Source organism: Pyrus communis, chromosome 8, assembly GCF_041283825.1.
Source record: "Pyrus communis isolate YQ-2024b chromosome 8, ASM4128382v1, whole genome shotgun sequence".
In the NCBI taxonomy this organism is placed as follows: domain Eukaryota; kingdom Viridiplantae; phylum Streptophyta; class Magnoliopsida; order Rosales; family Rosaceae; genus Pyrus; species Pyrus communis.
The window spans coordinates 12,271,876-12,294,632 of NC_142572.1; the positions used below are offsets into that span (position 1 = coordinate 12,271,876).

General features: G+C 36.4%; 1 protein-coding gene and 2 pseudogenes across 3 annotated transcripts; 2 read left to right on the plus strand and 1 right to left on the minus strand.

Moving 5' to 3' along the window:
* Positions 1-4,597: 4,597 nt before the first annotated feature.
* Positions 4,598-6,927, plus strand: LOC137718285 (protein FAR1-RELATED SEQUENCE 6 pseudogene; annotated as a pseudogene). The gene is made up of 2 exons (XR_015964974.1): positions 4,598-4,660; positions 4,760-6,927. The product of XR_015964974.1 is annotated as a protein FAR1-RELATED SEQUENCE 6 pseudogene (transcript).
* LOC137718284 (vesicle-associated membrane protein 711) lies at positions 6,682-8,618 on the minus strand. Its single transcript, XM_068457804.2, has 4 exons — positions 8,208-8,618; positions 7,928-8,118; positions 7,641-7,804; positions 6,682-7,055 (listed from the first exon to the last, which is right to left on the minus strand). Exons 1-4 carry the CDS (start codon positions 8,422-8,424, stop codon positions 6,965-6,967), a joined length of 663 nt encoding a protein of 220 aa, XP_068313905.2. The 5' UTR covers positions 8,425-8,618; the 3' UTR covers positions 6,682-6,964.
* Positions 8,619-10,734: 2,116 nt separating this feature from the next.
* Positions 10,735-11,429, plus strand: LOC137717063 (putative lipid-binding protein AIR1 pseudogene; annotated as a pseudogene). The gene has a single exon (XR_015965643.1). The product of XR_015965643.1 is annotated as a putative lipid-binding protein AIR1 pseudogene (transcript).
* Positions 11,430-22,757: the final 11,328 nt, after the last annotated feature.

Consider the following 22,757-nt stretch of genomic DNA (forward strand, 5'->3'; position numbering starts at 1 on the left):
GTAGAGGATGCGACTATGACTACGAGCGTTTGCATATTTTTTTCATATTTTTTGCACATGTGAATTAATTATTATAATTTTTTTAATGTGTTTGGTATTTTTAAATTACTTGATATTTTTATTTTTAATGTGTTTTATGATTTTTAATCTCAATCTTTGCCTATAATATACTATAAAAATAAATAAATAAATAAATAAAACTTAAATTTTAAAATTTATATGGAATAATAATTAATAAACAATATATACATATTCATTATATCTATTGTATTTTATAGTAAGTTATTTTTAGTAGTTTAAAAAAATTAAAATCATCAAAATAACTTTTTTCTTATCGTGTCAAAATAGGTTATCCGCGTGTCACTCTCGTGTGAACATGTTAAGAATCCGTTATTGACGGGTTATTATCGTGTGACCCAATAATGACTCGATTAGTTATCATGTTGATAACGAATGCGATGGTGACCTAAGTTTAAACCACCTATTATTATGTTAAAACCGGAATCACTACACATATGATTATGTCTTATTTCCTTAAAGAAATTTCTGAACTAATTAAGCACTATTATGGCCTTGTGCTTCATCCTGGTTTCATAAACATTTACAAGAGAAAACCCAATTCTTGGCAGTAGCGGTACCACTTCTTATGTTCATATAGGTAAGGTTCCTTCCTATGTCCCTGCTACTATAGACATAACTACAAATAACCTCATTAAGAGATAAAACTCATCCTCCTAAACGCAGCAGTCTTGCACCGATCATCTTGGAATGAGCTATTTATTAATTTTCAGTGCTTTCACAACCACTTAACAATAACTTGTTATTACCCATTAAACTTTTAAACTAGTGATGTTCTAGACAAAGTCGAGTTACCATTATTGGTGGCTAATTGACAGTAAAGGGTTTTAGGCCCATTCCACTAGATGTATTAACTACCAAAGCTCTTGAAAGTGCTTTCGTTAATGGATCCGCCAAGTTATTAAGTAGCCTCACTATCACAGTATAAAGAAATGAATGGCATTGGTTGTGGCCACAACTCTATTTCCAATAACAAATTTCTAATCCATTCCGCTTCTTTACCTGCTGCCACTAATGCTATAAATTCAGATTCCATAGTTGAATGTGCTATACATGTTTGCTTATTCGAAGCCCAAGATATTGCTCATCCGGCAATTGTAAAAATTCACCCCGATGTAGACTTATTATCATTAGCACTTGCTATCCAACTTGCATCTGAATATCCTTCAAGTACTGCTGGAAACTCAAAGTAAGTTAAACTCAGGTTAATAGTTCTTATAAGATAACCAAAAATTCTATTTATTGCTTTCTAATGAGCAATACATGGATGACTGGTGTATCTAGAAAGTTGCTTACTGCAAATGCGATATCTGGCCTGGTACAATGCGTGGCATACATTAAACTTCTGATTACACTAGCATACTCAAGCTGTGCAACGGACCTACCAGAATTATTAGGCAAAGTTTCACTAGGGTCATAAGGGGTATTTGCTTCTTTTATTTGTAGGTGCTTAAACTTAAGGAGCAATTTTTCTATATAATGTGACTGACACAAAGCGTAACCTCTACTATACTTCTTTACTTTAATTCCTAAGATAGTATCTACTTCATTCAAGTCCTTCATCTTAAATTTTGAATTTAGATACTCTTTATTTCAGATATACCTTTCATGTTTGTACTAAAAATTAGCAAGTCATCGACATATAAACATATAACAACACCATAATCATTTGTGAATTTAGAGTATATGCATTTATCAGCATTGTTATGTCTAAATCCATATGATAAAATGACAAAATCAAACTTTTCATGCCATTGTTTTGGTGCTTGCTTCAATTCTTATAACGACTTTACTAATTTACAAACCTTCTTTTCATTCTCAGGGAGAACAAACCCTTCTGGTTGTTTCATATGGACTTCTTCATCTAAATCACCATTTAAAAAAAAGCCATGTTCACATTCATTTGATGCACATGCAAATTATATAAAGATGCAAATGCAAACAATATTCTAATTGATGTGTGTCTAGCTACTGATGCATATGTATCGAAATAGTCTATTCCCTTTTTTTGCTTAAAACCTTTGGTAACCAGCCTGGCTTTAAATGTCTGAATAGACCCATCTGTATTGTATTTTCTTCTAAATATCCACTTACAACCTATTGTTTTTGATCCTTGAGGCAAGTCTACTAAAACCCATGTCTGATTAGATATCAATTATTCAAATTCATCATCTATAGCCTTTTTCCAAAAGGCTGCATCTCTTGAAGTCATTGCTTTGCTTAGACTTTTAGGATCATCCTCAACATTCAACAATATGGGTATTTTTTTAAGAACCTTTGTTTTATTTCCTTCGACTAAAAATACAATAGATTGAGATGAAATAAAATCAGAGCCTAAAGTCTTTTCTTTTCTTACTCTTTGGCTTTTCCTTGCTTCATTAACAGTTTCAGACCGTTTTCTTTTCTCAGCTTGAGAATGACTACAAGTTGGATTAGAGAAAAGTGTTTGATCATTCTCTTTTCCAGATATTGAGTAGCAAATGTGAGTATCATATAGAAATTGCAAGTAGGAGTAAGTCTCACCAAAACATGCTATAATACAACCAAATGGGACAAAACCTATAGTCTAAGTAGGAAAATGTGCGTTAATGCAACATGTCGATGCTTAACATCTTTAGGACATAAGTACTAGAAAAAGCATACAAGGGTATGACCATCCTAGAATGGTGTCTCGCCAAAACCTCTTTGGGTTAGCAAAAACCCAGTGGTAAAAGCTCATGATCTAAGGGAAAAAAATGTATTAAGTTCAAGTAAGTATACTTCCGGATACTCCCCTTGAGAACTATAAGTATTGAAAATGAGATAGTTACGCATGCCAATTCCTCGAACAAGCTTCTGAAAGGTTGATTCCAGCAGTGACTTCATGAAGAGGTCAACAATATTGTCTCCGTTACAAATCTGCTTGACTTCAATCTTCTGATGGTTTGTTGATGTGATGTAGATGCAATAAGCTAGGTGTTAACTTTGCTGATGCATCATTTCTTGATCTTGTTGATACATGTGACATTGTCTTCATGAATTGTAGTTAGGACTTAAAGATGGATGAAAATACGTAAGTGCTTCGAATATGCTGAATGACGGCTAATATCCACTCATGTGTGGCGTTGTGAGGAAACCTATTTCGTCAACAGCGGAATAATTTGGACGTCGTGATCGGGGAGCCATGTACTACACCTGCATGTGTAATGATGGTGGTGCTCGAGGTCTATACCTATCTTGAAGCCTCGAATTCGGTTGAGGGAGATGGCAACGAACGAAAAAAAAAAAAAAAAGCACAGATGAAACATTGATTCAAAGCATTGCAACTAAGGTCTATTTCATGGACCTCCAAAATATTGCTACGTTCGTAATAGTAAATACATAAACCAGTTGGGAACGTGCCTTGTGCTGGTTAGACAAGTAACTGGCGTCAACAAACTAACAAGACAAACATCATTTTGAAGACCAAGAGGGTGTGGTATATTGTGAGATGCAGAGGGATAGAATAAGCCTAAATCTGTAGTAAAGGAAGAACATCTTTAACACCAATTCAATGGTTTCATATGGAACTTCGGGCCTCATAACCTCTTCAAAAGTTTCATTTACATCTAGCGTACGAACATCAATGGATGTACTCGAAGACGACACCTATTAGGTGTAGTTCACAAATGTTAGACAAAAAGGACAAACTTCAAGTGGAAAAATGAAAACATACCCAAAGCAAACAAACTTTGAAATGAATAACTGAAGATCAATGGACAAAAATTAACAAGATGTGTGAATAGCACTGCCCACAGAAGCTATCACCATTGGAAGAGAGAATATAATGAGGTTTTAGCCCACGTGTCAGCGCACAGGGTTGATAGATTTGTGGAAGCTCTGTAATCCCTAGTGTGATTCGCACTTTTCCTTCACCAGCAGCTAACTCGGAGCGCCCCGACTCAGCCCCAATCCTCCGAGTCTCTGACAGTTGGTTTCCCGCCCCGGCGACTTCGACCCGGTAAATCGCGGTAAGATCGCCTAAATTCTCACTCTATTACCCTAATTTTCCGTGTTTAAGCATTTAGTTATGAGATTTAGTGGATCGTTTTGACCTTGGACTTGGATTATTAGCAACTGTTTGGATGCCGAGAAAAGGTGGGAAAGTGAAAGAAAGTTAAATTGTGTGTTTAATCTGTATTTTAGGTTTAGAATAAGCAAATTCAACGGTAAATAACGGCATTCAAGTTCTTTAATCCTTAATTATGGGGTTATCGATTGTGCATTTGTCTGTGAAATTGTAAATATTTTTAAAATTTTTTGGTTGTATATGTTACTGTAATGTTTTTACTGCTGCTGTGGATTGAAAGAATTGTTTGAGTGGATAAAAACTTTTACCCTTTGTTACTTTGGAGTTTTCTGACAAATGCATGCTCAAAGTGATGAGATTTTCACCCTTTTACTACTGATGTACAAAAATGGATGTTTTGTATAGGGTTACTTTTATTGATACCGTCGTGCCTTAGCCTGAAAAGGGAGGAGGGTTCGTTAGGCACGGCGGAATCACATTCCTGTTCCGTCGTGCCATGTGCAGCTGGGCGCTCAACTGTCTTTGCAATTCATTGTAAATCGTGAAACTTTGAAATTCAAGGTTGCATTTGTCATTCAAACTTTTGGTTTAATGGTGTCCGAAAAGATTTTTCTTGTATGATTGTTACTTCAGATGGAACAAGTTTCTCTCAACACCGAGCCTGTATTTGACGAAGGGGATGACTATGAATTGGAGGGAGATTGTACCGAGCATGATAATGGAACTGGGGAAACACACAGAAAAAAGGACCCCCGAGAACCTACGGTGGGTTTGGAGTTCGATTCATTTGATGAAGCCTATGATTTTTACAATATCTATGGGAAAGAGCAAGGATTTGGCATCAGAGTAAGCAATTCATGGTTCAGATCAAAGAGAAAAGAGCGGTATCGAGCAAAGTTAAGTTGCAGCAGTGCAGGTTTCAAGAAAAAGAGCGAAGCCAATAATCCAAGACCCGAAACAAGAACTGGTTGTCCTGCAATGGTAGTTATCAGGCTGGTGGCTCCAAACGGTGGAGAATAGTCGAATTAGAGCTTGAACACAATCATCAGGTGAGTCCCCAAATCAAAAGGTTTTACAAGTCACATAAGAAAATGATCTTTGCTGCCAAGAGTGCACAACCGCAACCGGAGCCTGTTACAGAAGTTCACACTATCAAGCTGTATCGAACACCTGTTATGGACGTTGGGTGCAGTGGATACTCAAAGTTTAGCGAAACTGAAGGTTTGAATTCGACTGATCTCTCTAAACACTTGGAACTTAAAGAAGGAGACGCTCATGCAGTTTACAAGTACTTCTGTCGCAAGAAATTGACGAACCCTAATTTCTATTATCTAATGGATCTTGATGACGGCAGATGCCTGAGGAATGTGTTTTGGGCTGATGCTAGGTCCAGGGCTTCATTTGGCTACTTTTGTGACGCAGTTGCAATCGACACAACATGCTTGGCAAACAAATTTGAAATCCCCCTGCTTTCATTTGTTGGCATAAATCACCATGGAAAATCAGTTTTGTTGGGCTGCGGCTTCCTTGGGCAAGAGTTAGTGGAAAATTTTGTTTGGATGCTCAGGGCGTGGCTCAAATGCATGCTTGGGGGCCCTCCAAAAGTCTTCATTACCGATCAATGTAAGCCCCTGCAAAATGCAGTGTCTGAGGTTATCCCGAATGCTCGCCATTGCTAATGTACGTAAAAGACACATTTTTCGCAGGAATGATCGCTATCCGAGAAAACGAGAGCTTGACTCCATTTTTTGATGGTTATGTACATAAGTATACGTCGTTTAGGGAATTTGTTGATAAGTACGATCTAGCGCTGCATAGGAAGCGCATCAAAGAGGTGGCAACGGATGTGGAGTCGAGAAGTTCAATCATTGAACTAAAAACGAGATGTAATTTTGAAGAACAGCTACGGAAGGTGTATACGAAGGAAATTTTCCGGAGGTTCCAGTTGGAGGTTGAGGGCATGAACTCCTGTTTCAACACAACGCGGGTGAATGTGAACGGGCCTATACTGACCCACATAGTCAAGGAACGGGTTGAAGTTGAAGGAAACGAGAAGGAAGTCAGATGCTATAAGGTTTTGTACGAAACAACACAGGTCGATATCCGATGCATCTGCAGTTTGTTCAACTACAAAGGTTATCTATGCAGGCATACGTTGAACGTTCTTAATTATAACGGCGTGGAAGAAGTCCCATCGTGCTACATTCTGCCGCGTTGGAGTAAAGATTTCCAAGTGCAGGTATCTTCTCCATCACGGCTCCAGTAATATCGATATGTATAACCCAGTGTACTGGTATAATCATCTCTATAAACTTGCCCTTCCCGTTGCAGAAGAAGGGGCACAATCGGAAGAACATTATAAGACTACCTTACAAGCATTGGTGGAGTTATTAAACGAGCTTCATCTTGTAGAGGATAACCAAGTGTAACATACAACGGTATGTAGAAATATCCTCTTTAAAGATGACTGCTGTTTCTTTTGAATTGCATTCATGCACTCACTCACGAACAAAGCTCTTCGGTCTATTAATCGAATTCATAATGCACGAAAGAACTAGATAAATAAGACCAGCCATAAATATAATAAGCTCATCAAGCTATGGTTTTCAAGAAACATACAACCTTGCGGCCAAAAGATAAAAAAGAAAATACAAGCCCAACCAGCTCAAAACTCCCATGGACTACACACGCAAATGAGCGATTTGAAATCACATAAACACAAGAATCTGACAACTTACGTCAGTGGAAGTTTAAATAGAAGAATCTCATATACCCAGAAGAGGAAGAAAACGAAGAGAAAGCACATTCCAATCTCAATTGTTTGTTGTTTGTCATTCACTACTTCAAGCAGAAGGGTAGTGCGAGGCCATGGCAAACGAAAGCCAGCACAACATAAATTACTACTAGCACAAGGAATATCAATGCAACCCTGCAAAATTCAAAGCACTTGGTAACCGGGGGGGGCAGACAACTAATGCAATTACATGAATTTAAAATTCTCTTGCCAGAAAATTTACGATAAACTGAAGTTTGAATACGTAGTTGAATTGACTTGACAGTCAAGCAATCTAATATGCCAGAGTGTCAGATATAAAACAATACCCATTACACAAAAGTATAAAACGCTCTTGCCAGACAATCTAACACAAGCTGTGGTTTGTATACATAGCCGAATTCATAACATTCCATACCGGCTGACATAAAAGCATCACGGTTGCATAAAACACTCGTGCCAGACAATAGCACAAACTGTGGGTTGAATACATAGTTGAATTGACAGTCTAGCAACGTAACAATTACATAAAACACTCTTGCATGATAATCAAACACAAACTGTGGTTTGAATATGTAGATGAATTGACAGTATAGTAATGTGACCGTCTCACATGAAAATGTAACCATTGCACAAAGTACACACAACTCTTTCAAAGCATAAGATGAAAAGACACAAAAAAATTGATAATTTCGAAGTTTCTGTAGCTATTGAATTGAGCTTTAAGCTTAGAAAACATACGTGAGCTTAACATTTCTCCACCACACAGTGCTTCTGAAACGGCGAGCTTGCTTTCTGAACCGGAAGGTATTGCCTTGCATATTAGCAGTTTTATCAACCAGCAACTCCAAGCGATCCCCTCTTTCCAAAACTTTGTCAATGTTCTCAATCATCACATTTCGCACCTACAAATCCGAAAACTCAATAAGAAATCAAACCGCAATCAATACGAAAAAGAGCAAACAAATTGGAACCAAAGTCCACAATTGAACTTGATCAGTTGGTGACAAAATTGACATTTTTTTTACCTGGCTCATTTCGCCTTTGAATCGATTGATCCTATCGGCATTAGGATCATTGGAGTAATACTCCATCTGCTGGCTCAAAACCCTAGAAAACTCATCGTTCATGCCGTAAGCCTGAGCTGAATGAACAGCGCGGCCGTAGGTCCTCACGAACCTCTGATGAATGTCTTCAAGAAAAGCGAATGGCATTCTCCCTGCATAAAAACATCGAACAAAATAAAAAAAAAAAATAGAAATTTGGGGAGGGGAATTGAGAATTGGGTCAAACAAAACGACGACGTACGGGCGGCGGTCTCGTCGGCCATACAGAGGACGGTGAGGCCATCGGTGCGCTTGACGTGGAAGATGTAGCGATCTTGAGAGTAGGAGACGTGGGTGTCGCTGTCGCCGGGGATTTTCTCGAGAATTTGCCTGGAGATTGTGCTCGCGTTCGTCGACGTGCCGCTGAACTCCGCCAGCACCACCGATCCTCGTGCTACCAGCGCGTACAGTATCGCCATCTCCCCACCACCACAACCACCGCCAAGATCAGCTCAAATCTCTCTCCAAGGAATTATGGTGAGCTCGCGACGTCGGCCGATTTTCTCTTAACTGAATCAGCGATCTTTGAGAACGAAAGTCGAGAGCTTTCACGCACACGCACTCTCTGTAAACTCTGTTTTATTTTATTTATTTTTATTTTTCAGCGGAAATCGGTGAAATTGTGGTTGTTTGTAGGGTCGGTATCAAATCCCTTGTACCAATTACTCTATTAAATTTTTGGTTTGGCAAAATCTATTATCATTACTATACCAAATTTTCGGTATATTGAAGTTTAGTATTGTCAAATAATTCGGTTGACATGATATGTTAATAGTAATTGCCACTTTATTTTGAGACAAAATCTGTTTTTGTTTTTTTAACCCAATTCAAGGGCAAAACTTTTTTTTGTTTGTACCTTTATCTCATACATTGTAACCTAAATTCATCTATTATTCATCATTCACAATTCACACACACAATAATTCAAATGATGCATCAAGATTGATGATGAAAATTAAGCTTACAATCCAAATAGAAGTTACGAACCAAAACAAATAGAAGTTGACAATCCAAATAGAAGTTAAAGTTTCAAACCAAATGAAATTGAAACTAAACTTCAAAAAGTAAAATTCATTAATCAATTCTTCAAGCTTGAGATGTTGAAGTTTTTGGAGGAGGCATTGAACTTGTAGAAGATTGAGCTTGTGTCAAGCCTACATTACAAACAAAGAAAACATATTAGTAGCAAGAAGAAGTAAAGTTGAAAACCATTTAATAAATAATTTACTAAAAAAATAAAAGCATATCTTACTTGTTTTCACTTCTTTCATTTCCTTGTAAAATTGAAGCATATCTTCCGTTGGTTCTCTGTAGAAGTTTACTTCATCCGCCCTAAGTCAATAACTAGTACACATTGCCTCACCATTTTAGGAGTCAAGGATGCCCTAAAAGGGTCCACAACACTCCTCTCTAAGCTAAATGCATTTTCACTAACCACGGTAGAAGTGGGGATTCCAAAGATATCCTTGGCTATTTGTGAAAGAATTGGGAACTCTTTTGTATTTAATTTCCACCAACTCAAAAGATCAAAGTCACCAACAACAATGCTAATATAAGTAGAGTTTCATTTTCTAATTACAGAAAGTTTGGAGTGCAAAATGAGATTTTTGGAATGCCAATAATAATTTCTTATTATAAATATGTGTTATATAATTATATATTATATTATATTTTTGGTACGGTATGGTAATACTATGGTAATGGTATCCATTACTAATATCGTACCATGAAATTTTGGTACGGTACAATACCGTACCATTACCGATTAGCACAAAATCGGTATGGCACGATTGACAATTCGGTTGGCACGACAATTTGGTAAAAAAATCCACCCCTAGTTGTTTGTAATGTTTGGCTAATAATTGGAATAATAAAATAGAAGATGCAACGAATGATATGTGGACTATTAACACATTTTTTTTTTAACAAACGATATTATCTACACTAAAAGAGTGAAGAATGAACTAAGCTTCATAACGGGCTAGGAATAATGTGGTTCAATTCTCCTTTGACGAGAATCGACTTACCTACGTACAAAGAAAAATATCACTAGATTGTAGTATTAGGTGATGACTATCAAAGATTTAAATTAATGAATTTGATACTTGCTGTATCTTAGTATCTGAAGCCTAAGCACAAGGACATTTGGGTCCTTAGCTTGTGTGAGAAAAATTAGAGCTCTTGGTTTGTATGAGGTGGACCAGCAGAAGTTAATGAAATATGTGAATTCAATTTGAGTGATCTAAATTGCACGATCCTTAAGCTCCGAACAGTGAGATTTATGATGAATCTTTGTCCTCAAATCATCTTAAAAGACTTGCTAAACATAGCGGTTGTCCAACATTATGCGGATGAATGTGTACTGTTGATTGAGCGAGTCAATACAAATGCCTAGAAATTTCCATCGGCCATGCCTTTTGGAGGTTTGGTCCTACCTCACAATGAGTACTTGTTTGGCAATCATGACTAATGCTAATAACATTTCAGATAACCAAATTACTTGCCGCTTCGAACTATAGTTAATGGTATTTTTCTTTATTTAATAAATGAGAGGTCACAAATTCAAATGTCGTGAACGATAAATTAGACTTCTCATCCCCCCACCCCCACAAACATACAAAATCTTCGCTGTACTTTATCATCCATTTTCAATTCTCTTCCACTTAATCGGATTCTGAAACAGCAACCTCACCTCACAATCTGCCTTTAAAATGGAGGGCACCCCCTCCCTTCAATGAGGCACCCCAAATTTTTATAACTCTAAAAAAACCACTCCATCCATGGCTTCTACCAAGCATCTCTCAGCAACCCTTCTCATCTTCTCAATCCTTTTCTACTCATCCACATTCTCCATTGCTTGCGGCACATGCAAGCCCAGCCCCAAGCCTGGTCCAACCCCAGTGGCGCCCGCACCTGAGGCGGAAACCTGCCCTAAAGACACATTGAAGCTAGGGGCTTGTGTGGACCTTCTAGGACTTGTCAACCTCAAAATCGGAACACCGCCAACGAGCGGTTGTTGCGCGTTGCTTGAAGGGTTGTTCGATTTGGAGTCTACCATTTGTCTCTGCACTGTGATTAAGGCCAATGCTATAGGGCTTGTCAACTTGGAAGTGCCGGTTGCTTTGAGCTTGCTTGTTAGTGCATGCCAGAAAACAGTCCCTCCTGGCTTCAAATGTGAATAAGATTTGGGGGCTAATTACAAGCTCTTTATAGTACTAATTAAGTACTAATTAAGATTGTTATGAATAAATTTGTTAGGATGTGTGGAGTACAATGTTGTTCTTGTGTGGTGGTAATGTTGGCCATTTACTTAAATAAACAGGCAAGCCTGTTTGCCTGTTTAAATTATGAATTATTCTTATGCACTTGCTGTTGTTGATGTAATTTGGTGCCATGAATTAATGGATTTAGCTCATGCTTTAAATCTCTTTGTACAGTGGAATGTTTTTTATTTTTCAAATTAATTAGTTTTGCTTTTTACAATTTAGATTAATTAGTTCATTTGATGAACGTTGATCTAATTTTATAGTCAATTTTGGAGCATTACTTCCTGCCACGTTTACCGGAAAACTAATTTTGTTGCGGGTGCCTTAATTTCTCTGGGTCATTAATTCATCTTTCAATCGGCGAGTTTGGATACATACTTTTCCTCCAAAAAATCGATTAGCTTGGTTTTGGGATTTTGTTAAATTTTTTTATTTTTAAGGTATGGATGCATCAAAGGCTTCTCTTTGTACCTTATGTTTTCTTATAAGAACGAAACTAACTATTGTAATTTACAAGGAGACGGACTTGAATTACAATGCACAGAGATACGTACTCTATTATGATTAACTGATCTAATTCATATATGTAAGAATTAAAAATTTGACTAGAAAAAGAAATCTCAACACAATATCCTATATACTAAAACTCAGTTTTGGGGTACTGTTGATGACCAATGGCCGGACGTTTTTGCCCTCAGCTTTTCCTCTATTTCTCTTGGTGTTTCTTCTTTCCTGTAGCGAAAAGTTAGTTTTGCCCATTCTATCCATGTGTCGATCATCACATGCGTCGATCATCACATGCATCAGCTTAGGGGTGGGCACGAGCCGAATTTTGAAGAGACTAGACCGGACCCGGGTTTAAAGGAAACGGGTCGGGTCGGGCCGGGGATAACATTTTCTAAGATAGGAACCGAACCTTACCCGGCCCCGTAGAAATGGGCCGGTTTGGACCAGGTCCATGGGTAACTCCGCAAAGGCCACGCTGTTGCTGTCATTTCCTTCGACCCTGAAGTCCCATTCCCAGGAATCTTGACCCCTCAACTCCTTAAGCCCGTGCCCAGCCCTAAATCAACCCACTCACACTTTACTTCTACCCAGTCTTCTATCTCAGACTACCTCCCTCCCACGCACAGACGCTGAGTTGAAAATTTTGTCACATAAAATCAAGGACCAGCTACGAAGCAACGAAACTTGATCTCTCCGCTCACCCGGACTCGATCGCAAGGAGGTGAGAAAGGGAGGAGGAACGGTCCACAGGTGGTGATGGTGCTCATCGAAGTGTGCACCACGGTGGTGTGTGGGTGTGGTGTGTCTGCGCTCTAGGAAAGGGAGTTGCAGAGATGAAGGGAGAAGAAACAAGGAGAGGAATGAGGGACATGAGAGAAGGGAGAAGGTTTGAGAGATTGAGGGATGGGGAAACACAAGGAAGTGGGGGGGTGTGTGTGTGTGTGAGATGAAAATATGGAAATCAATGGTGGAGAGTGAAATTTGACAAACATTAAACCCCATCCAATTTTCTTAAACTAGAAACGGGCTAGAAACGGGTCGGGCCGGGGGCCCGCTCCTTCCTATTTTTGAACCCGCCCCGCCACGTCCCGTTTTGTGTTTTGAAATTTTGTACCCCCCTTGTACCCGCGCCAAACTAAGGGTACCTGCCCCAACCCGCGGGTACAGAACCCGTTTGCCCACCCCTACATCAGATGCTTCTTGACTTTTCTACTTTTCTTTCTCACAATTCTCTGCTTCTTTCTTTCTCACAAACTTTCTTGCGGAAAACACCACCCAACTAGTAGAAGTTTCTTCAGTTTTTCAGTTGGATTTGGAGTAATTTTTTACCTAGAAAAACTGGGGTTTCCTGGTGAGTTTTACGGCTTTCTCAATATAGGTGTTTCAATTGCTTTTCTATGATTTTGGATTTGCATATGGGTTTTCTGTTCAAATTCCTCTTTTGTGATTTTGGAGGTTTTGTTTGTACCTGCTTGTTGGTGTTCAATTCAGCTGCATGTGGGTGTTTAATTTGGTTTTGTTTTCAATTTCAGGGGCTTGATTTTTTTGCCTTTTTGGGGCTATTGTAAGCAGCCTTGGAAGTTGGAAGCCCTATGTGCTCAAGGTGAGCAGTTTTAGCTTCTCCCTTTAGAGCTTTTGTAGAACCAACTTTTTATGTTTGTAAATTTTCTTAGGAAAGTTTGTTTTTAGAACCCAGAATGTGTGTCTTTCAATGTGATTAAATTTTGTTAACAAGAAATTTGGTCAGATTTTTTATATTGAAATTCTTGTGGTGATAATTTCAACCGTTGTCTTTGTTTCTATACTTCTCCCAGTTGTAGTAAATTCAATGAATTGTGAAATTTTTGGTGTATATGAATTCAATCAATTGGTCAAACGGACTGATAGTTAACAATAATAATAGTTGATTTTGATAGGAGCATATTTAGGCGACTTAGTTAGCTTGTTTTCGTACATTTATGTTGTTAGTTCATAGTTATTTTAGTAGTTTAAGCTATTTTTGTGTGTTTTTAGGTTCATATGGTTAAGGAAGCAAAAAGGTGCATTTTGGAGCAAAATTGGACTTGGAATGGATAACATATGCTTGGAGCAAAAGGAATGGACGAAATTGAAGACCTAAAGGTGTGAGGATTCCTAATCACAAGAGGATTCCTAATCAAAAGAGGAATCCTAGTCAAAGAAGGTTTCCTACTTGAAGTAGGAAAGTTAAGCCAAGGTTTCCTATTTTGGGTTTAACCTTTCTTAATCCTTAAAGACTCCATGTTTCAGCGACATTGAAGACTTCTATGCATTCTAGGACACAAATCAAGTCTTCCTTGCAACCTAGCATTCCTTGCTGTGCAACCCATTGACCTAGCATTCCTTGCCGTGCAAGGGAGGCTCTTGTTTCCTATTCTATGTCATAAAACCACATTCCCTTTTCACTCCCATCTCAGCCGCACCTCACATACCTTTTCTATCTCAAATTCTTGCCTAATTTCAGCATTTAAACACATTCCCTTTTCCTATTCTTTATTGGCCGCAAGTTTCCTTCCTTTTCCCTTTTAATTTCTGACTTTATGACTCTTTTTCCTGATGGATTTGGGGTCTAAATCCTTTCCTAAACTATGTAATAAACTCTAGGGATTCTTTCTCTAAAATAAATACCCAAGCCGCACCCTTCATTCAACCCTAATCACTCTTACACACAATCTGCCATCATTCACAGAACCAAAGTCCTTTGCCGCAGCCTTTAACCCATCCTTCCACCATTCATACACTTCCATACCTCAATCCAAGCATCCATACACCATCCCCAACCTTTGCCGCACCACCCTACCATCCTAAACCCATTCACAACCCAGAAATCCATCCACAAATCACCCTAGACCTCTTGTGCCGCAACTTTGCAAGGAAGAAGAGAAGAAGAGGAAGCCTTGGACGTTTGTGCATTCAAGTTGGAGTGTTGAAGCGTTTTTAGGTGTAATCTATCTTTTGTTTTCAATGTTTAACTTAATTTTCCATTGTTTTGTTGTGAACATGAGAGGCTAAACTCGTTTTAGCTAGGGGAGGCTTTGAAACCATGATTATGTTTATGATATGAATTGATTAAGTCCAGTTGTGATTTCATAAATTGTGAATGCAATTTACTTAACTGTTTGATGGATAACTTATTCTTGTATGTTGATTAGGGAGGCCTACTTAATTTGCATGCTTGAATTTGGTGCTAGAATATAAGGGAGTTTTACATAATCGTCACAAACTTATATTCACAAGTAGTTAAGGTTGTTTTCACAATCATGTTAAGTAAATTCCTAGCATGAGTATCATGATGTCATAGTTACGAGTGCTTTGTCACTACTTATGATTTTCATTGAACGTAATGATCTTTGATTGTATCTCTATTATGATGTCATGTAGGGAACTTTTGAAGAATGCTTTGGGTTGTCGTATGATGTCATCCAATCCAATAACTTAAGGAAAATCTGAGGGTTAATTAGTGATGTCACGGTTAATCTAGGGTGTTGAGGTTCATGGTCTATCGAAAAAGCAACTGGAAATCAATTTATGTTTGAATATGTCATCTGTGGAAAAGCGTTCCCTAGCTATCTAATCATCCATTGGTTTTCCCAAATTCGTTCAAATGTCTTTTAAGTCTTTTATTTACTTGTTTTTCTCTTAAATTCGTCCAAAACCCAATCCCCTTTACTTACTTGTTTCAAATCTGTCCAAAAGTGTGTTTTTAGTCTTTTAAGTTTGTTTTGAGTCATATAAGTTTAGTTAAGAGTCTTTGAGTTTGTTTAAGTGTTTTTAAGCATATTTTTGTATCTTTGAGTTAATTTTTATTAGATTAGCAATCCCTCCTAATCCCCGGCCTAGAACGATCCTTACTTATATCTATACTACAATAGTCAAAAAGAGGATTTAATTTGTGTGCTATTATTTATCACATCAGATTTCACTTTGGAAAACTATTGCTGGCCAAAGAGAGGTTAAGATATGCCATTTTGTATGAACTATATGTCAATGGTGATAGATTATAAGGTGATTGAGGTTTGTGCAGGCAATTACTATAAATACAAATGGATTGTGCATGCAAATTACTAAAACTTCAACAAAAAAAAAAAAAACAAAAGAAGACCAGATCCCAATTCACTTCAATCCTCAAACACCTTGATCTGTTCCAGCTTTTACTCTTCCTTGGTGTGCATTATTCCTGCCTCTCTCTCTTAATTTTTTTTTTCGTTTAATTATTTATAGGATGTTGGAAGCTGAATTTCCATAATCGTAGTGATGGTGCAACCTTAATTTGGGATGTATGTAAACTGAAAGTCTTATACATTTGGATGATTTTCTCCCTTTTTTGTTTCTTTGATGTGCATGATTGGGGCAAAGTTGGAAAGACCTACTGACATAGATGATGTCACCACCGTCCTCAAGCACCCTGGTTAGAATGGTTATTCATCGCTCCAATTGATTCTTTTTTATTCTCTCCAACCTTTTGTTTGAAATTTTTTTTCATTTTTTTTTTTTTTTTGTGACTTACTGCAGAAGTTAGAATGAGCTTTTCACATAATGTGGATGATGAGTACGAGAAACTCATCCAGAGAATGAATCCACCAAGGTATATGCAAAAATCATACATTGGGTTCATATAGAAATATGAATTTTCTTTTAGGATACAACTTTGATGCAGTAATTTAGATTATAGTTTGTAAGATATCGTATGGATTTTACCTACCTGGCGGTCAACGACTGATGTCACTTCAGCATACGGCATGTCACATCAGTATATTTTTCACAAGCAAATGTTGAAACTGTACACATAACATTAGGCAAGTTTCAATCTTTTTCGCTTCCATTTCAGGGCTTTTCTAATTAATATTTCATGCTGCAATTTGATTGAACTTTATTTGGGTGTTGATTATAGGATTTCTCAAGTTGGATTGCCACTTGTGTAATCAGGAAAAAATGGATTTGGTCTTTGGTCACAAGGTGACTTCACCTCTCTCTCTCTCCAAAACTTAGTTTTGAAGTTATCGTGCATATTTAATTTTTACGATGCAATTTATTGCAAAATAATGTCAATTTTTTCTTTTTTAGAAACAGCTCGAGCTAGGAGCAAGTTTGGTGAATACCTAAGACCAAGACTCATGATAAACCTTTTCTCTTCAGGTTACTATTACATCTTTTTCTTATAAGTCTAATAATGTTGAGAAGAATATTTAATTTAGTTTATCTTTCATGTAATTACAAATTTGATATATCCTTTTTTTCTGTTTTTTTAATCTCATTTTTTTCTTTTGTCTCACAAGATTATTCAGAGTCGTCATAGTCCAAATGAACACCCAAGAGCAAGTTTCACGATAAAATTTTTCTTACCTCTTTTTTTCCTACAAGTCTAATAATGTTGAGAACAATGTTTAATTTAGTTTAAATCGTCTTATTTTGATAATTCACTTTTGCACTACTTTCTCAAACTTGGGAGTTCGTTTGATAGCATTTGGGCTTTAAACATTCGTATAAAGTTATCTCATTCCACTCATCGAGTCATCGAGTCATTGATCTATTAATTCTTATTTTGTTAAGAGTTTAATACTAAAATCTAGGAGTTACAAGTATCTTATTCTATTGATCAAGTTATTCATATACTAACTCTTATTCTCTAGAGGATTGACATTTTAACTCTTCTCATCTTTGGTACGGTTATCCACTTACAAGAATAAACATTTTCCAAGACTCCCCCTACTTCTATGAACAAATTGAAACCCACGACATTAACAAATCATTGCTGTGATTTCCCCCATTTATCAAAAAATTGGGAAAAATACCTTCATACCATCTCACAGCATACGATCTCATAGCATCGCAGGGCAGAAATATAGGTTTTGATTCTCTCTCTCCCTTATTGCTCATTCTTTGTTTAGTTTTCCTCATTTTAATTCATCTTATGTGTATGTAATCCCTTGGTCTATTGAAAATTCGGGTTATTCAAGAATTAAAGATTATTATGTGAGATTTTTGGCTATTGACTTTTCATTGCTTAATTATTAAACTTAGTTTAAGAAAGAATAAACGAAAGATTTGTCTTGTGGGATGAAATCAATCAAATGGCCCAGGCTGTATAGTTCAATTCTCTCCGTATACGTTGTGGACATTATTCAAGAAATTGATATAGATTTTGACGAACTTCTTGCACAGAAATGGTCTTTACTTTTGCTGGAGAAACACAAACAATAGATAAAATATCGAGTATATGAAATTAATATTGCTTTTGGTTTTTTTTTTCTTTTTCTCTTTTTCTCAAACATTTTAAATTTGAAATTCATATATCTTTACAAAAAAAAAAAAAAAAAAAGAAGATAAATATGTGTATACAAAGCTAAAGAAAATATTGGCAACACTTCAAGTAGCTTCATAAGCTTTATGTAATTAGCAACAATTCCAGATAAATAACTCACTCTGGAGAAATTCTTTATGTAATTAGCAACAATTACATAAGGAATTTCTCTTATTATGTACCTATAAATCTTGTTTCCGTGTTTTCCTGAGCCAGGTAAGCTTGCAACAGTACAATAGTAAACTGCACAATAACTTCTTAAGAGTTGAGGAAGAATTTAAATGTGTGGAGAAGGAAAAAGTTAATATGGTGGAGAACCTGAGCATGTTAAGGGGCCAACTTTCAGTCTCCAGAGTGAGCTTCTCATCTAGAATTGTTTCTAATTGCATAAGGAATTTCTTTTATTATGTATCTATAAATCTGACTTATGTGTTCTCTTGAGTAGACATGTATTGAAGGTTCTAAATAGGATGGTACTGATAATATTTTGTATGACTCACATTCAGATCAAATATACTTAAAATGTTCATGCCACGTTCTGTAGTCCTGACTTTTGTTTATTCTGTGCATTTTAAATGGGTAAAGAGTGGGCCAAATAGTATGAAATTTTAAAGTTTGTTTCCCCTTCATATGCTCTTTCATATTTTTGTTTCTGAAAATGAATTGCTTCAAAACTTTCATTGGTAAAGTTCATTTGAGCTTTTTTGGGTTAACCGCTCACTTTTTTGTTTCTCATTTGAACTTTTATTGGCAAAGTTCACTAGAATGTCCAAAAAAAAAAAAAAAAAAAAATAATCATTCATTTCAGTGCTCAAGATGATAGTTTATATCAACATGATCATTAGGCAGTCAGAGAACCTAATTTGGGAAGTGGGTTTTAAAGTTTCAATAGTTTGTTGCGTGTAATTTTCTTGCTTTGCCTGCCAAGAATCTAATAACCAAAGGCTTAGTTATTTTCCCCAAATGGTTTTCAATTTGTTGTAGGTAAACGAGAGCTACTGTACTGTTATGCAGCAGGGGAGTGGAAGGAAAATAAAAATTCAAGCTTTTAATTAAAGATAGAAATGGAGCGACACTAAACAAAAGATAGGTAAAACTGACACTACTTTCTTTTCATTCAAAGATAAATCAATTGATTAAGTTTGTGTTTAAAATGAAGTTTCAATTGTTTCCGAATTATGACAACGATCTCCTACGCGTTAAGATAATATTTAGAGTTTTGATCCACTTTTGATTATGCACAATTTCAATTTTTTTTTCTATATAGAGTTTCCATTTTTCTTTTGAGTGAGAGAAGAAACTTTAAGGGTTCACAATTTTTCCCTATGTAGATTTTCGAAGTAGGACTGAGCTTTCAAAAGGCACTTCAGGCTGTGGAATTTTTTTTTTGTTATGCTTTTGTTGTATCAGGTTCTAAATTGCGCAAACCATTTCTTTAATTAGAGAAAATTAAGCACAATCCTGCTTATATATGCATATTGTTATTTTAAAAACAATTTTGTTAGTCTTTTCTAAGAAAGATGATTATTAGAAACTGCAATTTACTTTTGAGTTTCATTCTTCACTGATTTCTGAGTTTAAGCCTAAGTCATAATCTATTCCAAATACAGGCTGAGCAACGGGAGGAAATGTTTAAGGAGGTATGTGTACTATGTGCTTTCATCAGTACTTTTAGTAGCCATTTTGTTTTCCATGTATAATTGTGCAGTATCGAAAACTCACAAACGTGAAATGGGTTTTAGGTTGTTTATTGAAATGGGTATTCTGTGCTATTTTTCTCTGCCTAAAAAATTGAAATAAATATGATCTTTTCACTATTGCTTCTTCTTCCAAGCTTTTTTCACAGAATATAAAATAAAAGTAAATATTTGGTTTCCCTTTTTATACTTTGTTCTTTTGCAGCAAAAAAAGCATGATTTTGTTGGTACTGCTTGATTAGTGAAGCAACGGTTTGATATTGTGAACTGTCTTTGTGTGTTTATCACTTTATTCTTTATGGTTTTCAGTTTCCTAAATGAAGTTTGACATGTATGGAATTTGACAATTTATAACCATAAGCTTCATTCCGCCCATGGACACCTATTTTGTTCCTTATTGTTGATAGAGTTGTAAATAAATTTGCACATGTACGTAAACAATGTTGTCTACTGTATATACATATGTATAATAGTTTTAGAACTTCTACATCTGTTGTACAATTTTCAATCCTGCAGCAAAAAGCGGACACCCTTGCTAGTCTTTCCTAAATCCCAATAAATAATTGGACATAAAGATTGATTCCAATACATTGCAGCCAATAAAAGAAAATTCAATTTAGCTATAAACGGCACTAACTTCCATGGCTGTCAAGCCACAAAAGAACCATCGACAATTTATATCTGAAAAAAGAGCAAAACATAAGAAAAGAAAATCTCCGAAGCTTTTCTTCTGTGCTTTCTTTTTTGGTAAAATTTTCTCTTTGGGATTTTAAATTACTCCCTTCAGCTTAATAAAGAATAAAAACATTCAAAATGTTGATCACACTCCACAGCCACAAATCATGTTAGATATATAATCATGCATTTTTGCATTATAAAGGAATATTAGTACATAAATGCATGAATAACATGTTTATACATCTAACATGGTTAAATCGGTGATGATTTTGGCACTCCAAAATCACATTCAATAGCCTCATGGTATCTCATGTACACGGGTGAATTTCGGAATGCCAAAATCATCCTCGGTCATAGTTCCTCTTCAAGGGGGTCTTTCGCTTTGCCAGATCTAGAGAGATACTCAACCACCGAGGACTTTATCGCACCCTTATGTCTCCATCTCTCGAGTCGAGCCCTTAATTTTCTTTTTAAACTCTTTGGTTTTACAAAAAAACATGTAATACATGAGACCCACATGGGAAGCATTCTTGAAATGACCCTAGAAATATCGTGATTCACGTTGAACGCATGATCAAACCACTTATCTATGTCTGAATAAATTTATGCACTAATCGGTGTGAATAACGAGTTTGTTATCAAATTGATCAAGCAAAAGCGAAATCCACTAGCTTTTGTGGAAATTTTGCATGAAACTTGGGGCAAAAAAGGATATTGCATTTAGTGCTAAAGTTTTAGGTATGCCACTTTCATGCATCCTTTTATAGCTGATAGCACATAGAAATAGAGTTATAGAGAGATCTGGTACTAAAAACTCAACCTGCAAAGGTGATCAAATTTCACCCTAAACCCAGCTTTGATTCAGCAATGGCCAAAATGGCAATGCCAAGTGGTGGGTCCAAATTGTGTGCTGGTGCTGATGTACTGAAATTTGATTGGTTGATCATCAGAAAATGCTGACCATCTTGTTCTATAAATATCATCTCAATTCATCAAATCTCCCACACGCCTCATCAGTTTCTTTCCCTTACAAAAAAAATCAGTACACATAGAGATGATCCTCCTTGTGATTTTCCACGGCTTTCTTGAACCGTGCAGTGTGCAGAAGAGTTAAACTGGCAGAAATTTTTCATGCAGTTACATAAACAGTTCAAGAAAGCCGTGAAAAACCACCGGCAGGATTTGAATTGTTCATAAAAAAGATTCTGATCGTCTCCTTCAAACTTCTACGCCCTCCAATGGCTACTGGTTTTCTTCAGCAGTCTTTCTGCAGGAACATCCTCACTGCAGCTCTATACACATATGCTTTGTGTTTATGATGTGTTTTAGCCTATTTGTTCTTTATCTTTGTAGGGTTGTGATTTTCGCATTTTTCTATGTGTTCATAGTGTTTGGATTGAATAAGTCCAAGGAGAACGGAGGCGTGCAGAAGGAGAAAAGGTGAATGTGAAAATTAATGACCACCTTTTTCTTCTTTTCATGCAGGTGGGCTAAATTGCAAGGTCTTCAGAAGTTGGCCGCATAGTTATATGAATGATCAGGCTTTCTGTACAAAGTTTATGTATTTTTTTCTTCTTAAGGTTGGTAAATTTCACGAAGATGCATGACTAAAAGCTTGCAATTCTTGTATTATTCCTACTGATTAAATCACAACTTGATGCAGTCTGCACAATTATTGACAAGAAGTCTTGAATTCGACTGGCACCCGAATTAAACGGCGTACATTAATTACGGGAATAGGCGGTTGGGTCATGAGCAAAATTCTTTTCCCTATCTGCAGATTAATCAGTAACTTTTTCTAAACAAAATTAGGATGTAGGGGTTGAAATTCATGACCATATGTAACCGTACTGCAAAAGAAAAAATATGTGGAAAGAAGAAAAAAAAAACTAATGAAAAGGGTTCGAAAACTTTGAGTATTAACGATAATGACAAAATAAATGGTAACGTGATTGACTTTTTAATGTAAAAATATGGTTTTTCGTTAAAGTGAGCGAGAGATTTTCGTTAAAGTTCCAAAGAAAAATTTACCTTTTTACATGTTTGTTGGCTTATTACTTTTGTTTTCTTTTCGGAGCGTGGGTTGATGCTCTTCAAGCACTATTGCATGTCATGTACGCTTTGTAAGTGCGAAAGTTAAAGTACAGAAGTGGAAAGGACATTTTCCTTTTTATCCAGATAATTACATACGTGAATAACACTTTATTTTCAAACTATCCTAAACCTTAACGTCCGAGAGTGAAGTTTGCAAGTCGTAACTTGATTATATATTCATATGGGCAAAG

What these genes read in the sequence shown, in the direction of transcription:
- LOC137718284 (XM_068457804.2), bottom strand. Translation starts at nt 8,424, where the DNA reads ATGGCGATACTGTACGCGCTGGTAGCACGAGGATCGGTGGTGCTGGCG. An exon ending in GGCCGACGAGACCGCCGCCC is followed by an intron (nt 8,119 to 8,207) that starts GTACGTCGTCGT and finishes GTTTTTATGCAG; the next exon opens with GGAGAATGCCATTCGCTTTT. An exon ending in TGGAGAAATGTTAAGCTCAC is followed by an intron (nt 7,056 to 7,640) that starts GTATGTTTTCTA and finishes TGAATTTTGCAG; the next exon opens with GGTTGCATTGATATTCCTTG.